At 38.9% G+C, this 22,051-nt stretch overlaps 1 protein-coding gene across 3 annotated transcripts in view; it reads right to left on the bottom strand.

Annotated features, from left to right (window-relative positions):
- The window catches only part of LOC137291808 (probable splicing factor, arginine/serine-rich 7), a 31,913-nt gene extending 10,653 nt beyond the window's left edge, over positions 1 to 21,260 (bottom strand). Inside the window, exons 1-8 of one of the 3 annotated variants that reach the window (XM_067823341.1) lie at positions 20,362 to 20,692; positions 19,755 to 19,885; positions 10,132 to 10,232; positions 8,490 to 8,645; positions 6,836 to 7,011; positions 6,292 to 6,419; positions 5,764 to 5,983; positions 4,000 to 4,026 (exon numbers count right to left, since the gene is read on the bottom strand). In XM_067823341.1, the coding sequence (XP_067679442.1) occupies positions 4,000 to 4,026; positions 5,764 to 5,983; positions 6,292 to 6,419; positions 6,836 to 7,011; positions 8,490 to 8,645; positions 10,132 to 10,232; positions 19,755 to 19,885; positions 20,362 to 20,489 (1,067 nt within the window). In that variant the 5' untranslated portion in view covers positions 20,490 to 20,692. Of the gene's footprint in view, positions 1 to 3,999; positions 4,027 to 5,763; positions 5,984 to 6,291; positions 6,420 to 6,835; positions 7,012 to 8,489; positions 8,646 to 10,131; positions 10,233 to 19,754; positions 19,886 to 20,361 lie in introns of all 3 variants that reach the window. The other 2 variants (XM_067823342.1, XM_067823343.1) reach the window with 2 other exon arrangements.
- Between the last annotated feature and the right edge of the window lie 791 nt (positions 21,261 to 22,051).

Raw genomic sequence — 22,051 nt, 5'->3', positions numbered from 1 at the left:
AAAATGAAAACATCAGGTAGCAATTCAAGGACAATGGCAAGTTGTTATTGCAGAAATACTTAGATGAAGAAAGAACTGATCAAAAAAGTGTGACAGCCCATACAGACTACAGGTACCAAAAGTGTTATGGGTGAGCAGTTTATTCATGTAACTACGAGCACATCTAACAACAATTCAACTGGTGTCATCATGTAAATGAATGGGTGAAGGTGATGTGGGTATCAGGCAGCTTTTTGCAATATTCCAGTTATATCATGGCAGTGAACACCAGAAGTGGGCAGTTGGGAAATGGAGCCCACTTCTTCAGCATGACAAGCAAACGCTTTAACCACTTGACTGTACCACCATCCCTATCCCTATCATGTAAATGTTATTATTATCATGTTTCATAAAACATCAGAATCCACAAACACTAAACCTCATAGAAACCTGTTACATTGGCCAGATTATTTTATGACATCTACGTGCTTGAACTCTATTCAACATTCATGCTATATCTGAACGAGAGTGACCACAACCTGTAAATACTTTGGACCAGGTAAATGATGGTTGAATAAATGATGCATTTAGTCTCGTGCCACTATTACTTACAATACTCATTTTCCTACAACCACCGAGTCTGTTGACAAATTTAACTCATCCAGTAACCAGTCCACTTACTGGCATGAGCAGCTATAGATCCCTAGAATCTCAGTGATGGAGCATCTTCAGCATGGCAGTCAGCAATATTGCAGCTTTGTGATGGCACACTCTCAAAACCATTCCGGACCAAACAGTCTAGTGAAGGACATAATCACCATCTATCTGTGAAGCTGTGATATGTCAGCAAGCATGAACACCATGAGTTTCATGGTGTAACTGACACATGTAAGTGAACAATGAACAGTGAACATCGCAATCATGGATAACAGTTGAAACCTCTGTAGAAGTTGTGATGACTATAAATGTTGTGGACAAATTAAAAAATAAATAAATTCCCTCATCCACCAAATAAAGAAGAATGATGCAGCTGGTAGTCCTTCACATACAGCTGTATCATGGTTTTAAACCCTACACCATTTACCTTGTTTATACATGACAAAGAGCACAAAATCAAACCCATTAGTGTGTCCATTGCTGAGATTGATCTATCACAACTGGCATGTGTATACAGATAATCCAACTGGCATGTGTACGCAGGTAACACTACAGGCATGTGTATACAGATAATCCAACTGGCATGTGTACGCAGGTAACACTACAGGCATGTGTATACAGATAATCCAACTGGCATATGTATGCAGGTAACTCTACTGGCAAGTGTATGCAGAAAATCCAACTGGCATGTGTATACAGATAATACAACTGATGTGTAAACAGATAATACAACTAGCATGTGTATGCAGGTAACACTACTGGCATGTGTATACAGATAATACAACTGGCATGTGTACGCAGGTAACTCTACTGGCATGTGTATACATATAATACAACTGGCATGTGTACGCAGGTAACTCTACTGGCATGTGTATACAGATAATCCAACTGGCATGTGTACGCAGGTAACACTACAGGCATGTGTATACAGATAATCCAACTGGCATGTGTACGCAGGTAACACTACAGGCATGTGTATACAGATAATCCAACTGGCATATGTATGCAGGTAACACTACAGGCATGTGTATACAGATAATCCAACTGGCATGTGTACGCAGGTAACACTACAGGCATGTGTATACAGATAATCCAACTGGCATATGTATGCAGGTAACTCTACTGGCAAGTGTATGCAGAAAATCCAACTGGCATGTGTATACAGATAATACAACTGATGTGTAAACAGATAATACAACTAGCATGTGTATGCAGGTAACACTACTGGCATGTGTATACAGATAATACAACTTATGTGTAAACAGATAATACAACTGGCATATGTATGCAGGTAACTCTACTGGCAAGTGTATGCAGAAAATCCAACTGGCATGTGTATACAGATAATACAACTGATGTGTAAACAGATAATACAACTAGCATGTGTATGCAGGTAACACTACTGACATGTGTATACAGATAATACAACTTATGTGTAAACAGATAATACAACTGGCATATGTATGCAGGTAACACTACAGGCATGTGTATACAGATAATCCAACTGGCATATGTATGCAGGTAACTCTACTGGCAAGTGTATGCAGAAAATCCAACTGGCATGTGTATACAGATAATACAACTGATGTGTAAACAGATAATACAACTAGCATGTGTATGCAGGTAACACTACTGGCATGTGTATACAGATAATACAACTGGCATGTGTACGCAGGTAACTCTACTGGCATGTGTATACATATAATACAACTGGCATGTGTACGCAGGTAACTCTACTGGCATGTGTATACAGATAATCCAACTGGCATGTGTACGCAGGTAACACTACAGGCATGTGTATACAGATAATCCAACTGGCATGTGTACGCAGGTAACACTACAGGCATGTGTATACAGATAATCCAACTGGCATATGTATGCAGGTAACACTACAGGCATGTGTATACAGATAATCCAACTGGCATGTGTACGCAGGTAACACTACAGGCATGTGTATACAGATAATCCAACTGGCATATGTATGCAGGTAACTCTACTGGCAAGTGTATGCAGAAAATCCAACTGGCATGTGTATACAGATAATACAACTGATGTGTAAACAGATAATACAACTAGCATGTGTATGCAGGTAACACTACTGGCATGTGTATACAGATAATACAACTTATGTGTAAACAGATAATACAACTGGCATATGTATGCAGGTAACTCTACTGGCAAGTGTATGCAGAAAATCCAACTGGCATGTGTATACAGATAATACAACTGATGTGTAAACAGATAATACAACTAGCATGTGTATGCAGGTAACACTACTGACATGTGTATACAGATAATACAACTTATGTGTAAACAGATAATACAACTGGCATATGTATGCAGGTAACTCTACTGGCAAGTGTATGCAGAAAATCCAACTGGCATGTGTATACAGATAATACAACTGATGTGTAAACAGATAATACAACTAGCATGTGTATGCAGGTAACACTACTGGCATGTGTATACAGATAATACAACTGATGTGTAAACAGATAATACAACTAGCATGTGTATGCAGGTAACACTACTGGCATGTGTATACAGATAATACAACTGGCATGTGTACGCAGGTAACTCTACTGGCATGTGTATACAGATAATACAACTGGCATGTGTATGCAGGTAACACTACAGGCATGTGTATACAGATAATACAACTGACATATGTATGCAGGTAACTCTACTGGCACGTGTATGCAGAAAATCCAACTGGCATGTGTATACAGATAATACAACTGATGTGTAAACAGATAATACAACTAGCATGTGTATGCAGGTAACACTACTGGCATGTGTATACAGATAATCCAACTGATGTGTAAACAGATAATACAACTAGCATGTGTATGCAGGTAACACTACTGGCATGTGTATACAGATAATACAACTGGCATATGTATGCAGCTAATGCTAATACTACTGGCATGTCTATATAAGTAATCCAACTAGCATGTCTATACAAGTAATAAAACCAGTAGACACTCCATTTTAGGGAGTAACAAAGGGAACTTGGAAACAGACCTCAGCATCATATTCACACTTCTGGGCTGGATTCCACACAGAAGTAAAATCAACTAAAACACTCCAGTTCTAAAATCAGAAACCTTACAATCACTTGGCATTGTTGTCAAACATATTTCGTGGACATGATGATAATGGAGTTTTGAACATGAGGCTACATACAGCTGGATGCAATGAAGCGGTAATCATAAAGATACTCGCACAACCAAACAAAAAAACCAAAAAGTAAAATGTCCAAGCACCAAACACATCTGCACAATCTAAGTGTTCATGTAGAGTGTTCCCACAATGTTGCTATTGGTAGGTGTGTGAGTATGGTGTTCCAGTTGATATACTTACACAACAAGAGGCGGGGCTATCCCAGACCTACAGCAGAAACCTGGGCTTCAGATCTACAGCTATTACACATCTAGCACATGATTAAAGGTTTACTCACACAATTTGGCCAAGAGTCCATTTCTTTCTATCAAGCATAGTCTGCCTTAAGATTCTGAGTTGAGGACATGAGAATGGGTTTGAGTAACACAGCTTCAAGCAATATTTCAGCAATTTAACAATTTCAGATGGACGAGGACATAACCCCGAAGTGATGCAGGTTTGAGTCATTTAGCCCTTAGGTGAAAACCATCACACTCAGGACTGTACACTGATCATATACAGAAAGAAATGAACTGTTCCTGGATGATAACATGGGTTGTTAGCCAAGTGGTGACATACTGAGAGTATATGGTTGTTCAGTACAATACAACGTCCTGTACTGACACTTTTCATGTCAAGGAGCAGAAAATCAAGAATTAGAATTCTAGAAAGTATCAGTTAAGGAAGTCCCATATGGATCAGCAGTCGCACTCTGCTGACAACACAGCTACATAAAAATCGGTGACTGTATGTCATGGCATTCGATGCATGGTATTCAATGCAAGGACATAACATATAATATAAACAATCTGTATATTTCTCATCTTGCATGCTGTAGACATGATAATTTTGAGGACAGCAATCAAGGATGCTGAATAACAGATACTGTATTACAGTAAGAACATTGGCAAGGGTGGATGTGTTTCAAGCACTTGCAAAACACGAGCAGCCCCCATAACCTCCAATGGGCCACAGTTTCTACAGTCTCCAAAATAACACCATGTACTCTCTTTTCCAGAAGTACTTCCAAGATTTGACATCATCAAAACAGCCTTTAAGATACAGCAACTGGAATAACACAACTGTGACAAGAAGGAAATGATACAACTCTGAAATATTTCAATATAAAACTTAAAGAGAATGTGGAGCTCTGTTGTATACCTACATTTCATGCAGTGAGATTTGTAACAATACTTTCCTGAAGAGGTAACCATCAGACCTCATCCAAAATAAAGTATAAAATGTAATGGTACATTTAACTTAATGGTAGATGTTTTCATTGTGGAGCTTGTCTTCAGACCATACACCTTGGTCTTAAACATAAAGCTGGCCTTTACTGTCAGCTGATGAATTATGTTGCAGGAGTTTTGAAGAAACGAGTCAATATTCCGTTGCATGCCTCTAGAGATAGTCATTTCTCACAATGATACATATAATGTTTTCCAAAAGGGTGAATGCTGTCTTGACATTTCACTGCTATTCGTGTCAACACAGTCCTGTTCCATGTGGTGGCTAAAAATAGATCTACTTACATGTACAACATGTATTTCAAGTCAAACAATATTCACTTCAGCTGATGCGTTAATTATACCTCAGACTATCAACTCCCATATGCACCAGAAGCAGAACTGAATGTGTGCCTTGCCAGATTACAGGTAAATGAGTAGGTATCAATTCATGTCAATAGAAAGGAGTTCATTTCATACATAGTATTTGCTTCATGATTTAGTTGAAATAACCAATTTAAGCAGGGAGCATTCCTCCAAAGAGTGAGACTTATCCCTCAACACTTTCAGCAAAGTTCAAACATTGGGAACAGAGCTGGTGGGGAATGGAGTCAGAGAGGAATGGATCTGGTGGAGAATTTAGCCAGACAGAATTGAGCTAGATTCATTAAGTCCATACATATGGTTACCATTCGCAGATAGTAATTTACGCCAGCAACTTTCAAATTGGAGCTTTTACCTTGATTTGGATCGCCTCCTTCGTGTTCTTGACCTTGATCTTGACCTGCGTTTAGGGGTTCTGCTACGTCTCCTTGAACGTGATCTACGTCGTGATCTGGATCTTTTGCGAGATCTGGATCGCCGGGACCTTGAGCGGCGTCTTGAGCGTGACCTAGATCTGCTACGGCCTTTTGATCTTGAACGAGATCGTGTGCGGCTTCTTCTGTCTCGTCTTCGGTCTAAAACATGTAGTCACTTTTAAACACATGAAACTTTCCGAACACTGTTTACTCATCCTACATCGCTCATATACGTTGCCACATTTGGGCTTTACGCTTATATATAAAGTAGCACTGCATATACATTACCACACTTGGGCCTCAAACTTGTTTAAAAAATAGCATTACACAGATATTGCCCTGCTATGACTTTAAACTTTCTTCGCAGTAGTACAACATACACATACATGGATCCCCAAGAATCAAGTCTCTTTGTTCAGTATGTGGAGGTGTAATTAAACACTATCTGCTAGCACATGGCATCCTACCTCCTGCAGCAGCAGCAATCAGAGACTGGGCCTCCTTCACCTTCTTCATGGCCTCCTCGATCTCACGTTGAGATGCCTCCTGGGACTTGGTCAGCGGCTTCACAATAGCAGACTTGGAATGCATCACCCTACAACAAGAAGCATAATTTAAGGGCTGCCAGATACAATCTAGGGGCTGCTTTATGTTACCCTACATCACAGGTCATGCAGCCAAACACAACAGACAAAATCAAGGGACTGCTTCATGTTACCCTACAACACAGGTAATGCAGCCAAACACAATAGACACAATTTAAGGACTGCTTTTAACTAGTATTTGGGTTTTTCGACCTTTCCACCAAGAGTGACCTCTCTGCCACTTAGCTACGTATTGTCTGGTCTATAGCTGCTTGCTATTCATAAAGACACTCCAGCAATAAACAGCTATATTACTGTGACTGTGGACCCGACATTCCTGTGATATTAACATTGATCCATAATTTTCATTGTCTTTGGACCAGAAAAGGTAAGCATTTACCAACTGAGGCTTTTGTCAGTTACTCACTTGAGAGGCCTCCTCTGGAACATGACGCCATTGTAGGTGAGTGCTGTGGCCACAGATCGCTGGTCAGTAAACTCCACATAAGCAAAGCGGGCAGGCTGGTTTTCATCCCCAGCCATGCTCACATACTTCACCTCACCAACCTGGCCAAAGAAGTTCAACAGCTGCTCAGAGGTCACCTGAATAAATACAAAGGAATTAGACAACAAGACGTGATTCCACTTCTTTAAACACTATTAAACATTATCACTCTTATTATGAAATGAATACTCTAATATCTAAGTACACAATTATGTCCTTGTCTTACATTTACAAATGTTCTTTAATGCTGACTGCTTAAAGAACTATTCAAGCAAAATGAACACACAAGTAAATGCTAAGGTCTTCAACATAAGTAAATGCTTACTGCCTATAGTACATGTTGTCCTTAAATGTCACATGCAATAAAAAAAATCAAACATAATTAAAACATAGTTATCACTTGTTCATGATATAAAATGCACTGGTGAAAAAAAACCCAAACAAATAAACCAAATAAGAGTATAACTGCAAATGAAAAGTGCAATATTTTGTACTTAGGTTTATTTCCCTCCAAATGAAGCAGTCGCGATACCGATACAGAACCCAGTCAGAGCCGGTGGGTGTGCAGCCATGTGTAATGACGCCTTGTCATTGGCCACTGGTTCCTTTGCCAATATGTCTGGCCAGATCTTTCTTTATGGCTTACAAATCCGATAGGTGTCAATTTCAAATTGCACATGGTCAGTGATTGAAGCTGTGAATTGCATTTTGTCATTAGCAGACAGGCAAGCAGACATATAGGTGTCAATAAACCAGACATTGAGTTCTCTTTTTGATAGTCTGCTTATCACAATCAACGTTTTTTTATGTAGAGTATGTACTTGCTTGTGTACACAACCAAAGTCAGACTACTGCTCATGACCTCATACTCCGGCCAGGCATACTGTTTCAAGCTCCGCAAACCTACTCACTGTGCATGCGTTATGAGCGCAGCACTGCATAGCTGTTGAAACCACTTTTGTTTAAGCTCTGATTTGGGGGGCTTTTTTTCATCACATTTTTTTCTCCCAACTCTACACAAAGGTTGAATTGGCATTTTTGATGATTTGTTTTGGTAAATGCATACCAAAAGGTATCAGAATCTGCAAAGTTGTTTTTCATGTTGCATGTGACCTCTAATGACAGAAGGCAATAACTGTAAGGGAACAGTTCCAGTAGATGATTCATATTGACGTATACAGGCTTCAAACAGGTCAGAGCAGTCTCACACCATGTGTATTTCACTTTTGTCAACCACAAGTAGCTCTAATATTGCTGGTGTGGCATAAAGATACAACTACACAATCACATGTGTCATTAGGAATGACAATACTATCAAACCATATTCATCTAAGTGATGGAAACAGTGAGATGATATAAACTTATGGCCAGGAATATTGAATGAAAATCACCACAGCTAGTATACAATCAACACTGTGGGTGACAAGATATGAACCGTCCTGTATGACGACATATAAATCAGAATGCTCATTGCAAAAGCCAGGTCTTGGGGACCACTGATTGTAACAACCAGATCTCCAGGGCCTATTGTTCCCTTAATCACACACAGAGTGTTAAACTGATGGTGGATACTGACCGTTGTGTCGAGGTTGCCAACGTAAACTGTCCTTCGTATCTCCTCAACCTTGGTTGGGTCAGTACAGGCAGGAAGTGAAGGATACTGGGACAACCCCAGGGCTGTCAGGCGAGGATCTGTCGTGTTGATCACCTGGTTGATGCCAGAACCAGAAATCTGAAAACAAGTCACAAGCAAACAGAATTTAACTATTCACTGAGGAAATCTGAACTGATAATAAGAGAATTTTATCATTATACACATATTGCAGCTGTTTCAATGAAGATATCTGGTGCCTGTCTGCCATCATGATAGTTGATTCCTCATTGACAAGTGGCAAATTGATCATCTAACGGACTCACATAATGTGCACAAAATGCTGTATGCTGATCAACATTAAATCTGAGCAACATGAAGCTGTAAGCATCAGTATTTTTAAAACAAACCTTAATGGAAGCCATTTTGTGACTGATCAACAACTATAGTACTGTCGGAAAATAAAAAAAACATTTTTTTTTTCACCTTTACCTCTACAATTTATGTAGTTGATATGCTAAAATGTGAAATAACTGTTAAACTAAGTTCAGCCTAAGTATAGTCGCAGTAGTATGGAGATAGCAAACATGGAAAAAGAACTTTATTGAGGGGAGATCAAAGCTGAAGTGAACAATGCAGATTTTTCCGAAGTCCAACTTAAAAAAGTTAAATGGAACAGACCATGGCTTTATGCAAATGAGTGTGCGATGATATTGGGTTAAAAGGGTTACATACCCATTACAAATTAGACTTAGCTTCATTATAAATGATAGCTGTCATAAAAAGTAATAACTTTCATGCTTAAATTATTGAGGATGTAGCTACCATGGACAAAAGAAACAGGTAGGAAGAGTCATCTAAAAAGCAAAACCAGGATGGGTGTCGCAGAAGATGGTTGGGATCAGGCTTAGGGATATAGATGTCAGCTAGGATACAATCCTTCAGTGGAATTAAACTGGGGAAATACAGTGTATGATAACAATTTACAAATAATATCCAGTCTTGTTGATCTTCGGGTGGTCATGCTACCTATACATTTTGAAGACTCTTAAAACGATGCTTTTCTATGGGTAACATACTCACTCACATGTCTTAACATACACTTCATGAAAGAAAGACACGCAAGATGTTAAGCAACAGATGAGACATATTCAACACACACAAAAAAGCACAAAATATCTTTTACATGACTACCAGTCGGTAGTGCATGCTTTTCATGCCAGTTGAGTAGACTTTCCATCGTCATACCTTTCTGAGGTACCTAACCGTCATCTATAGTCTGATCCACTGTTTTCAGCAGCTATTTGTATTATTTCAAAGTTTTGACCGATTTTAAAAGTAAACATGTTTTTTTTTATTATCCACTTAAGCATCACACTGAATGCACAGTTAGGCCGAAGTGAGTTATTTCGACATATCCTATTTGCATTTGTGCAAATTTTAGGGATACAGAGTAACAGCCTAAAAATATTTTTTTTCTATTTCCGACAATACTTTAGCACATTTCTACAGGGGAGTGCTTCATGACACACTTAGCACAATTTGAGATAACAATACCTTGGCTACCAGTTCAGATGCATCTTAAGAAACCAGCATAGTTCGAAAACTGACAGTTGTCTGCAATTACCTGACTGGTGACATTGCTGGGCCAGGTTGGCTGACCGGGAAACATCCCCGCCACTGCCTGGGGTGTCAACTGCAGAGCCTTCCCCTCATCCGGGATCCTTCCTGTAACACAACCACAATGCTGAATGAGAAAACACTATGAAATCAGTATTTGGGAATTTCTACAAAGCTTTTGTTACACTATGAACATGTTTAGATCGTCCACTTAATAGAATGAGTATAGTTTTATGCTGCACTGAGCAATATTACAGCTATCTGGTGGAAGTCTGTAAATAATCAAGTCTGAACCAGATAAGCCAGTGATCAACAGTACAAGTATCAAACTACACAAATGGGATACAATGTGTCAACGAAGCTGGTGAGCCTGACCACCTGATCCTGTAAATCACCTCTTACATGAGATGTGCACTCAAACCATAACTGTCTCTCATAGCAATTGAAATATGAATGACTCATCTGTTGTCATCAAAAGGATTTAATCATCAAGACAGTTGTGGTACTCTTGGGACATTAAACATATATCAAGTATCAGATATCAATATCAGTGTTGAACAGCTCAAAATAGATTAATTCACCAAAGTCACTGACAGCACACCTGAATGACCTCAGCAGCAGTAAAAGCAATTGAATGTTTGTATTTTTGTAGTTTCAACATGCAGTAAACAATGCTGACAAAGAATACACTTTTAACAAACTGATGGATATAACAAAGTGTGTTCTTTAGGTCCCAGTCACTCATAGTGTGTCACTTATGGTGTTGTGGTTAGAACTTAGAGCCTCAGCCTGGAGAGCAGGTCACAGGTTTGATCATCAGTGCATTATACCATGACATTAAAAGGTACTGCTGGTTCCTGCCTGGCCCTGGTATCTCAGTGGGCTAGCTCTATATAGTATAAGACCAGCTTTTGTCTGGGCTAGTACAAGCAGCCACACATATCACACATGTCAGTCATCACATGAGTGAGATATTCTGAAGTACAACATTAAACCCCCTTTCACCCCACCCCACCCCACTTCTGCAGTGTGTTTCATCAAATAAAAAGTTAATGCTAAACGTGAAAACGCTAAAGAGCTCCAGATAATTTTTCAAGAAATTGGGTATTTACTCCCACGTCTATTAATGTACGAGTAATTGCATTTTTGGAGGAGTAACTAGCGTTTTGTATACTCCCACTAGCTTAAAGGTCACATGCAACACTAAACAACTTTGCAGATTCTCATATCTTTCAGTTCACCAAAACTGTCTCTCATAGCAATTGAAATATAAATGACTCATCTGTTGTCATCAAGAGGTTGTAATCATAAAGACATTTGGTGAACCAACTTTCCAGGAAGACTTCCTCACATGTCATATCTCTATGTGTTGGGTCCAACAGAATAAATGGAAAAGAAGGGAGTTGTCAGCATGGTGATGGTAACCATGGCTATGTAAGAAACTGAGTTTAGCCTGATGCCTGGGAAGTTACTATTAGTGAGTATGTGTTTAACAGCTACACTACATTATCTAACAAGCATTGTCACTGAAGTGACAGAATCCCCCGCCACATATTATCAAGACAAAAAGAAATGAAATGAAGGCCGTAGATTAAGATGAAGTAAAATGTCAATAAAACATTACTCTCAAACTCTCCAGGGCCCACTTGCACAAAACGATCTTAGAGCTACAATTATTGTAAATCCTTAAGATCCCGATCTTAGGCACCGGCTACAATCGCCATCCACTTGCACAAAGCGATTGTAGGCTAAGATCATTGTAAGTTACAATCAAAACTTACAATTGGTCGGAACCAATTGTAAGGAGCTAAGATCATTGTAGTCAAGAGCAAAATGGCGTCCAAGTTGGTGTCAATTCCACGCAAATAATTAGCTTTACGTTAGGGGATTGCTTTCATACTGCATAAAACTGTATGATTCGCCTCGACACTTCAACAACACGGAGAATGCAACATCGACTTAACGTCAGAAATATCGTTATTTGCGGTAGTGAACAACATCATTATCGAGTCGATATCATAAAGTACATTTCTCACCCGATTCAGTGTTGGAAAAAGTATGAACACCATACCTTTTTGATAAACAAGGAAAGGATAGTAACGAAAGGTGTCTGCTGCGATTAGCAGTGGCCATGACCTTTTCAATAACTCAAGGGCAGCTAATTTTAGTTTTTATGCAAGATGGGAGTGGTTTCCCTTTGCAGATTATGCCGTTGCCATAAAATCTGCCATGCCCAAATACAATGCATGTTCTCTTGTGACAGAACAGATCTCCACATGTTTCTTTTCGGTTAATGATTTTCTCTTAGTTTATCATTGAAATAAGCTACAGTTGGATAATGTGCAGAATTATGTTTTTTCTACTTGTAAAAATTGAATCTGACGAGAGACGAGTTGTAATCTATGCATTTTAAATATAATACAAGTATTCTTCAAACGGGAAAAATACACTTGCTGGGGTATGGGAAATTTGCATAAAACGTTTTTTTTTTGACAAAACGAAAAAATAATTATCAATAGGATAAAGTAATTAATATACTGTGGATGAGCATACAACAACACATACAACACACACGAAATAATAACGTTTTCATATTTCCCTGTCATGAATTTTCCACAACACTCCCACAGTCAAGTCACACTTTCATATCTTTACAAATCTAATGCTTGCAGGATATATTGGGGATTTTACTCCAAATAACACCTACGAGATGCCAAACTATGTTCAACTGACAACCACTGACAAATCATGGTACATTTAGGTGTTATATCATAAGGAAATTTTATTTATGTGCTATCTTTTAATTTCATGATTATTAGATCAATAACTCAAGACCCAATTTGTTAACGTATTTGTTTGTATTTCAATACTTGCATAAAACATGATAGGTCTGTGGTTGCAGTATCACATGTTTAGTTCATAAAAAATTAGAATGTAGAAAAATTAGAGAATAACCCCTGAGGTACGAGTGATCATACATGTTACCTTCCACGTTATCGCTTCCTTCTTCAACGTTATCGTTTCCTTCAAAGATTTGTGGGTTTGGGGTTTTTTTTTGTATTGTTTTGTTTTGTTTTGTTTTGATGAAAAATCTGCAAGGTGCGATTAAGGAAGGGATGTCATTTGCGTGCGGGAACAAGTTCCACGTATTATTTGCGCTGCATGCTATGCGCACTTGAAGACAACTGTAGACAGGAGTCGAGTTCAAGAAATTTCTACTTCCAACGTTGAAGAGTTCATTCTTAGTTAAGATTGCAATCTTAAATCCATGCTGTCTTAAGATCGTGTTTGTGCAAGTGGATTAGAGCAATTGTACGGTGATTGTAAAGTTGATTGTAGGTGCCTAAGATTGATTGTAACTAAGATTGCTCTGTGCAAGCGGGCCCTGATATCTTGCACTGTAGTTGTTCAAACACGAAAATATTTTGAAGAGGCACTTAGACCTTGTCTGGTGTATGAAACTCAAAGAAAAAAACGCAGTCGCCTTGACCTTAACTGAAAGTCACCAAAATTGACTGGGCCCTGCACCTTCCCTAGATAAAGCTTGGTACTGAATATGAAGAAAATCCAGTTAAAGGTTCTTGAGATATCTTGCAGACAAGCTTAACAAGCAGCGTTTCCCTCGATAAAGCTTGGTGTTGAATATGAAGAAAATACAGTGAAGGGTTCTCTAGATGACAAGCCCACTGACAAGCTCAACATCCAGCTTACCATGCTAAAAGGTCACAAAACCTGACAGCGTTTTATTTTACTGTCATAAACCTTGATACCAAATATGAAAAGAATCTAGTCGAAGGTTCTTAAGATATTCCAATGCATACGTATGGATGTACGGAGCCTAATGCTATATCACCAGCTTCATGCTAAACATGCGTCAGGGGTTAATAAGAAATATAAGTCTGGCATAAATAAGGAAATAAAAAATGATCATGGGTCTTGCTCCACATAGCAATCTCCATGCCAAAAGGAAGTGTAATGGCCATACTTCATATGGACCTACAACAGAAAGCAATGGAATCTGAAAGACATTGACAATTACGGACTTTGTCTCATGTCATAGGGGTATCATGATATCCAGGTATCAGAGTCTGTCTAGGTCACTGAATTTTGCAATTACAAAGACAGAGGCACTTGGTAACAGTACCTATAGTTAGTTTATCGACTGTGTTGGCTACTGTAAGTATGTAGGGAGAGGTGCATTCAAACCACAACTGTCTCTCATAGCAATTGAAATATGAACCAGGATTGCCTCATCGGCAATACTGACGGTCTTCAGACTTAGCCCATACACCCACCGTGGCTTACTTCACTTGACCTGTTTCTTTGGACGCCAGCTGGACCAACCATTACAAATTTTTTTTAGATTAATTTGGCTCTGATTCCACGCTGCCAACACACACACAAAATTCGCAAACACAGTAAAACAAGTGAGTGAGTTTAGTTTTACGCCGCATTCAGCAATATTACAGCTATATGGCGGCGGTCTGTAAATAATCTAGTCTGGACAAGACAATCCAGTGATCAACAACATGAGCAGCGACCTGCGCAATTGGGAACCGATGACATGCGTCAACCAAGTCAGCGAGCCTGACCACCCGATCCCATTAGTTGCCTCTTACGACAAGCTGAGTCGCCTTTTATTTCAAGCATGGGTTGCTGAAGGCCTATTCTACTCCGGGACCTTCACGGGTCCAGTAAAACAAAGAGGAAGGCAGTCAAATATACAAACTACTGGAAAGTTCAGAGCCTGAGATTTCCAGGACACTAATTGTTTTGATTGCAGACCTAAGAACAGAGGAGGTACAGCCTGTCAAAGGTTCCCAGTTGCGCAGATCTATGCCCATGCTGTTGATCACTGGATTGTCTGGTCCAGAGTCGATCATTTACAGACCACAGCCATATAGCTGGAATACTGCTGAGTGCGGCGTAAAACTCTACTCACTTACTCTTACAGAATCGACTATTTCCTTACCGCTCATGTATTTCTGTGACCATTCAGTACTACGCTAGTGTAATGCAGGTGAAGAGAAACTCAAGTTCTAATTAGACTGTGCAATAGCAAAATAGAAATCTCTTTGACAGTGCAGCGCAGGAACATTTTGTTAAAACTTAAATTGATTCTGGCTGGAAATGTGAAAATTTGGTTTCCGTCCTAATTGTGACACAAGCATTGATTTTTACATAATAATGTGAAGCAAAGATGTTCCCTATTCAATTATCTACAGTTTGGTACATTAAACGATGAAATCTGTTATGTTTTCGCTGAGTTATGACATTTTTGTGAACCTTATGAAAACGTGTCTTTGAAAATTTGACCAACTTTGAAGGGCGATAATGCCGAAACTATTTAGGATATCAAAATGCCTTGCACAAATTAAGAATTCCAGGGTATGGGCTTTCTAATGGTGTATCAAACTTGATTGTGCTATATGCTGTTCTGGAGTAGATTTTCAAAGACAGGCACCTCCAAAACACAAAAATCAGCAAAAATGTCAGTTTTTTTTAAATTGCAGAAAATTTAACGTGCTAGATTACTCCTTTTGCATGTTGAATCGATAGGGAATCGGGTGAGTGAAAATTTGGTCCATTTATCTCTAATAGTTTCCGAGATATTCAGGGTGAAAGATTTACACATTTTGGGTTATCTGCTCTTACCGGAAGCCGGAATATTTTGTTCATTGTATACCTTTCAGCAAAGAGGCTATCATCATTGAAGGTTTCATTCAAATCAGTCCTGTGGTTAGGTCAGGAGAGCAGGCACAAAATCTGTACGAATACGAATACGAAGGAGAAGAAGAAGAAGAAGAAGAAACAGTCTTCCAGACTTTCGTCTGAAGACCTAATGAGTCATCTGTTGTCATCAAAAGCATTTAATCATAAAGACAGTTGTTTTCTTGGGACACTACACATAGACTTCAAGTACATGTATCAGATTATAAACATCAGTGGTGAACAGCTTGTAAGGAGATATTACTGATAATTCACCAAAGTCATCAATTGCACAGCTAACTGAACTCAACAGAAGTAAAGGCAATAAACAGTTCAAATTATGTAGTTTCAACATGTAGGAAACTCTGTTAACAATGAACACACTTTTAACAAACTGACAGATGTAACAAACTGCTCTTTTGGTCCCTGTCACTTACAGCACATTTTATCACAAAAACATGATGCATGTAGCAAATGAAGAGCATAGTCCTGTCAATTTCACCATAAAATATTAATGGACAAAACATATCTAATTGTTACGAACTGTCAACATCAACAGACAGGGACGAGATAATTCTAGGTTCATTCCTTACCAAACACGATTGATTGTGAACAAAATCATCAGTATCAGACTCAGAGGTTTACCAGATTCTGCAAGAACATGTACTAATGACAGAGTTTTCAAACACAGGTTCAGCTACAAACTTCAAAATGGGTCTCACAAAGAGCAATGTCTTATCCAATATCTATGAATGCAACCAGACACATTTTAACAAAACTGTGAAAGATTAGGATTAACATAAAGATATAATCAATATTGTAACAGTTATCAATAGGGTTCAGGCTAAAATGTCACCACAGCAAAAACGGCGAAAAAGGAATCTCACCTTGACGAAAACGGCACCAAATAAAACTTTGATGAACATTGATAGGATGACTTTCGTGTCATGTGACATAAAAATAATATATTAGTTATGCATGATCAACATTCAGAAGTAGGATCAGGTGGGTGACAAAGTAATGAACATTCACAACTCAGTGCAAACCAATGGCTTACCCCATACCCGATAATCAACTTGCAGAATGTTTAGATAGTACATACATCTACTGTGCCAAAGAGTACCTTGAAAACATCGCACCCATCGATGTTTTAAGTACATTTACTGAACTGGGATTGCTCAAACTCGGTGTCAAAATGAACCTGTATTTAAAACACAAAATGTATCCATTACATATCATTCATCACAATGTCTCACCACTGTGTTGTATGCGATAAGACTGTCAGTAAGAATCAACATGCTATATCTTGTGACAATTGCGAATTATGGAGTCCTTGTGTGTGTGGCTCCAGCCTATCCGTATAATGTTGCCATAAGATTTGCCAAAATGAAGAGGATTTCCCTTTTGTGATTGTTTGATGTCAACTTTCATGGAAGTTTGTAATCAGCTGCCAAGCCACATACCCTGGAGGAAGAAATGGATGTTGAAGATGAAGGGAGGGCTCAGGACATATCAGACATCAATATTTCATCAGTATCACTGCCACCACAAGATGACCATGAATTAAACCCTGAATGATCCACAATGAACAACACCCTCCTCGATCCCCCTATGGGTGATATTCTGGACGTGTTCACAAGTAGAGACTGGATCGCAGAAAGGAAAGAAGAAGCTTGCCAATTCATATGGATTTCATGTGTTATTCAGGTTGTTACATGAGTTGCTACAGATCAGTGTTGGCTCAAGAGAGGGTTTTGGAATGTTTTGACCCATCAAATTCAGTGACGACCCCCTCTATTTTAGATCTGCCCATCTATTTAACATTGGAGGGGGTCCAGAAACATTAATTTCATCAATTTGGACCCACTCAAAATTTCACCCAAATCTAACACTGACAGATGACAATTTTTCCTAAATATATAACTTCATAAATATAATATAGAATAAATAATGTATTATTAATATATACATAACATATTATAATGATAGTATTTTTGGGTTACAGAAATCCAAAACTACTCGCACATACTGGCGCTGCAGTGTGAGAAACAAGACGACCACGTGTCCTGCCTCAGTGATACAGTTTGGGGCTTCATTTGAAGAGGCCAAACACCGCCACTGCTATCCACTCCAACCTAGCCAGATGACAGCAATGAGAGTGAGAGTGGAGGTATTTATCATGTTTAATAATTCACAGTCACAGTAATTTAGTAGATTCTTAAAGGACCATTAAACTCAATTTTTTGGTACTCTTTTTATCACTGCATATGAAAGACCTCTGGTTAGTCATAAACGAAACACCATTTTTTGTAAAAAAAACTTGTGGTTAATTAATACTAAGCGCTTAAAAGTTGCCAAAAAGCCATCTGCTTCTCTCTCGCCCGCAAACGAAACCGCAGACAGGTTATGTAACTCTGTCGCCAGAGCCCTACAGTGACGTCATAGAAGGAACAATTTCCAGTTAAATGTATAGAAAATGTGTAGGAAGCACGTCATTTTGCTGATTTCTCAACGTCACCAAAGACACGCCGAATTGTTGTGGTGCCGTCAATTGTTCCTTTGGGTTGGGTGATGGTGTCACTATGAACAGATTCCCACCAGACTCCGTAGTTTGTGCTTAAACTGGTTGTTGGTGTGTGCGAAGTGAGCGTTGTGGAAGCCTGTGGTATATACTAAATCGGATGGTTCGCCCCCTACCACGCTTCCCGGATAGAAAATGGAGTTCAAGTTTCAGCGAGTTTATAAAATCAAGACTGCTACTACACATTGCTGACCAAAAGGATTTTGCATGGACATAACGCGTTCTTCCTGGGAAATGAGGTTGTGGTCGAAGTGACAATATTATCGGAAGTAATATTATATTGACCCCTTATATTGACCGCTTTCAAGAGTGAAATTGTTTTGTTATAAGCAATGTCATGTAAAATCCTAATGTCCATCAATAAAATACATATCTTACTACCAGCAGAAAGTAATTTTGATTTTGTAAGTCGGTGAAAACAAACCTAAATAGCATTCATCCTCAGACAGGGTGCCGCCATTTTTGAAAATCGTGAAGTCATGGGCTAAAGTCTGTTAGAATTATTGAGATTATGATTTGTTCTCATCAAGTTAGAAAATCAAAACTACTTCTTACTGGTAGTTAAATATGCATTTGAATCATGGCCAAAAGGATTTTGCATGACACAACTTCTAACATAAGGACTTCTTCCAAGGAAGCAAGGTGGGGGTCGAAGTGACATGTATATTGCAAGGAATGTTATACTGACCTCCACCTCACTTCCAAGAGTGAAATAGTTATGTTATAAGCAATGTCATGCAAAATCATATTGTCCATCAATAAAATACATATTTTACTACCAGTAGAAAGTAATTTTGCTTTTGTAAGTCGGTGAAAACAAACTTAAATAGCATTCATCCCAAGACGGGGTGCCGCCACTTTTGAAAATCGTGAAGTCAAATCCATTTGAATTAATGAGATTATGGTTTGTTCTCATCAAGTTAGAAAATCAAAACTCCATAAATATGTATTTGAATCATTACCAAAAGGAGTTTGCATGACACAACCTGTAACATAACCTAAACGAGGGCGGGGTCGAAGTGAAAATACTGTGCAATAAATTTCTTCACTTGCTAAATTTACTTGGTCTGTAATGTTCTGTTCTGCTGTTTCAGACCATAAATCAGTAGCTGTTTTGGGGAATATGGTGCTGTTTTTTGCCAAACAATTTTGGTGTTCTGCTGTGGTGCCATTTTAGCTATAACCCCATAAGAATGTCAAATCTGTTTCTCATAGCAATTGAAATACACAATGGCTCATGGGCATCACCATCACATTTGTAATCACTGAAACAGTTTAACATTCTGCATGTAAACAATATTTTTGTAAGGATATTAAACATGTACGGAATAGACATTTACCATCCATGACTGGCACAACGATGAGTGCTCTGTCAATAAAGACTGTGTTTGTAAGATGTAGTGCCACTCCAACATGGGTTGTTTCATCATACTCAACATAGCAAACTCTGGCAGACACTTGGACATCAGAACTGAAAATAAAAAAGAAATCATGATAGAAACAATGCAAGTTAGTTTTTGCATAAACTGTGTCTGTCTTTCAATTTGCTGTTCATTGCTAAACTCACAGTGTGGACCAGAAAAGTCAAAGAATGAGTGACTTTGGCTTAATGCTGCTTTAAGCAATATTCCAGCAATATCATGGCAGGGGACACCAAGAAGTCAGTGACTGACATCATGACCATGCAACCAAACAAAAGGGTAAATAATCTGATAACTTCATTTGCTGATTTAGTCTCTTGTGACAAGAATTGTGCAGAACTAATTTGTAAACGATATGCACTCTGAACGGTAATATAAAGCAACTTGCAAGGCACATAATTTCTGTTTCGTTGATTGAACTAGGGCGTTCGCATTTTCAACTATAACCATTGATCCTTCTTACTCCAATTTTGAGCATTTACGGAAGATATTACTCTCGTCGGATTACAAAAAATGTTCAACTTACTCTGGGGGATACATTTTCAACTCGCGGATCCTTCCGATGAATCCAAACAAGGTTTTCATTTGATCTTTTGTCGCTGTCGGTGCTACATTCGTCACCTGAATAACTTTCGTGTCGAATTTGTCCGACATTTTGATTGCTTAATGATGGTGATTACACACCAAACAATATAAATGCTCAACTATTTCAACGAATTCAACAACGTTCAGGACGACGTAAACGTCTTACTGCGTCCGACCCGCGTTTCGGGTTGGCACCCCATGCGCTTCGTCAGGAAAATGCTCCTTAGCGTTGTACGCGAGCAAACGTACTGTATGACGACATACTGTATGACGAACAACTAATATTGTTCAATATGAGGAAGTCAGATGGAGGTTGGGTGCGATCTGTGCCTGGTGTCGCCAACATTGTCTTCAACACATGTTTGTAAAGTTTTCAGAGTTGTGCATTGCAGCATACTCTCGGCAAACATTTCTAACAATCCTGAAATTGTTTTGTCATAGTTTTCTATTTTGATAAATTGCTAGCCACAGGCTAGGGTGCAGTAGACAATCGCGTAGCAAGCCAATTTTTCATGTTAGCCCTATAGGCTGAAACGTTTGAGAACTTGCCCAGCCTTTTAAGCAAAAATCATGTGTAAGCCCGGGCTTCTGTAGAGACTTATGTAAATGAGAACAAGCACCTGTGCCCAAATACCACATTAAAACTACAGTCGGATCTTGGAAGATGCCCAAGAGAATGAGGTTTAGTATACGTCCTGTATGCGTTGTTACTGCAGCTGCTATATGCAGGACACCAATTGGTGCTGAAGTGTCCGGTGTCGCCACGGGTACCACAGAAAAGTATAAATGAAACCAGCCAAGCCAGTATCAGAATACGGAAACGTACCCCAACATGAATTCAATTCTGCATCGTGTCGTTTTCTTCATCGGAACTAACATACTACTGCTGTAGGTTTATTCGACCGTGTTTCACACGATTCAACATAAATAAGTTAGAAACAATGAATTAAGCGCGTGGGGATCTTTGAGAATTAGGAAACATGAGGCCGTGGCAAAAACGATACAAATATGCTGTCTATTTCTAAAACGTCATCTTTGTGTGATTGTAAACAGCTTCATCACCAAAACGCGGCAATTTACTTTTTTCGCAAAAACGTCACCAAGAAAACATGCGAATCCAAATGCTCGTGCAAGTAAGCGCGCGTCATGGTCCAGTGCCTTGTGAGTTGTCACTGCCATGGTTATCCCTGGATATCACCTGATCTAAACCTTATACAACAAACTGGTTGAACTCGCTGTATATGTACGTTAAGGTCAAGACACTTCCTACTGGCAATCGTATTTCAGGAAGAGGGGGAAAATTCTGCAAAAGCGACTTAGTCCAGTCTGTGTGAGTTTAACTAGCCAATGGCAAGCCGGACAGTGGCTATTTCGCGCTCCGTTCGATGCATGTGTGAATTTTCATCTTCATACCATTGAAATTACGTGAAATAAACTGCTTTTAGACAAACACAATACATTCTTCGACAAATGACTCATTAGTTTCTTTTTCTTTTCAAAGAGTGTATAAGAACAGAGCACACGCAGCAGCAGTGAATATTTCGCGATGCACAATACCACTCGCAATTGTAACGGTAAAAACGTTTTACTGTATGCAAGATATGGGCTCATCCGTCGTTAAGGAAAAGTAC

Source organism: Haliotis asinina, chromosome 7 (assembly GCF_037392515.1).
Source record: "Haliotis asinina isolate JCU_RB_2024 chromosome 7, JCU_Hal_asi_v2, whole genome shotgun sequence".
NCBI classification, from domain to species: domain Eukaryota; kingdom Metazoa; phylum Mollusca; class Gastropoda; order Lepetellida; family Haliotidae; genus Haliotis; species Haliotis asinina.
Note: the sequence above shows the minus strand (reverse complement) of the source record. Positions and strands in the feature narration are given on the sequence as shown.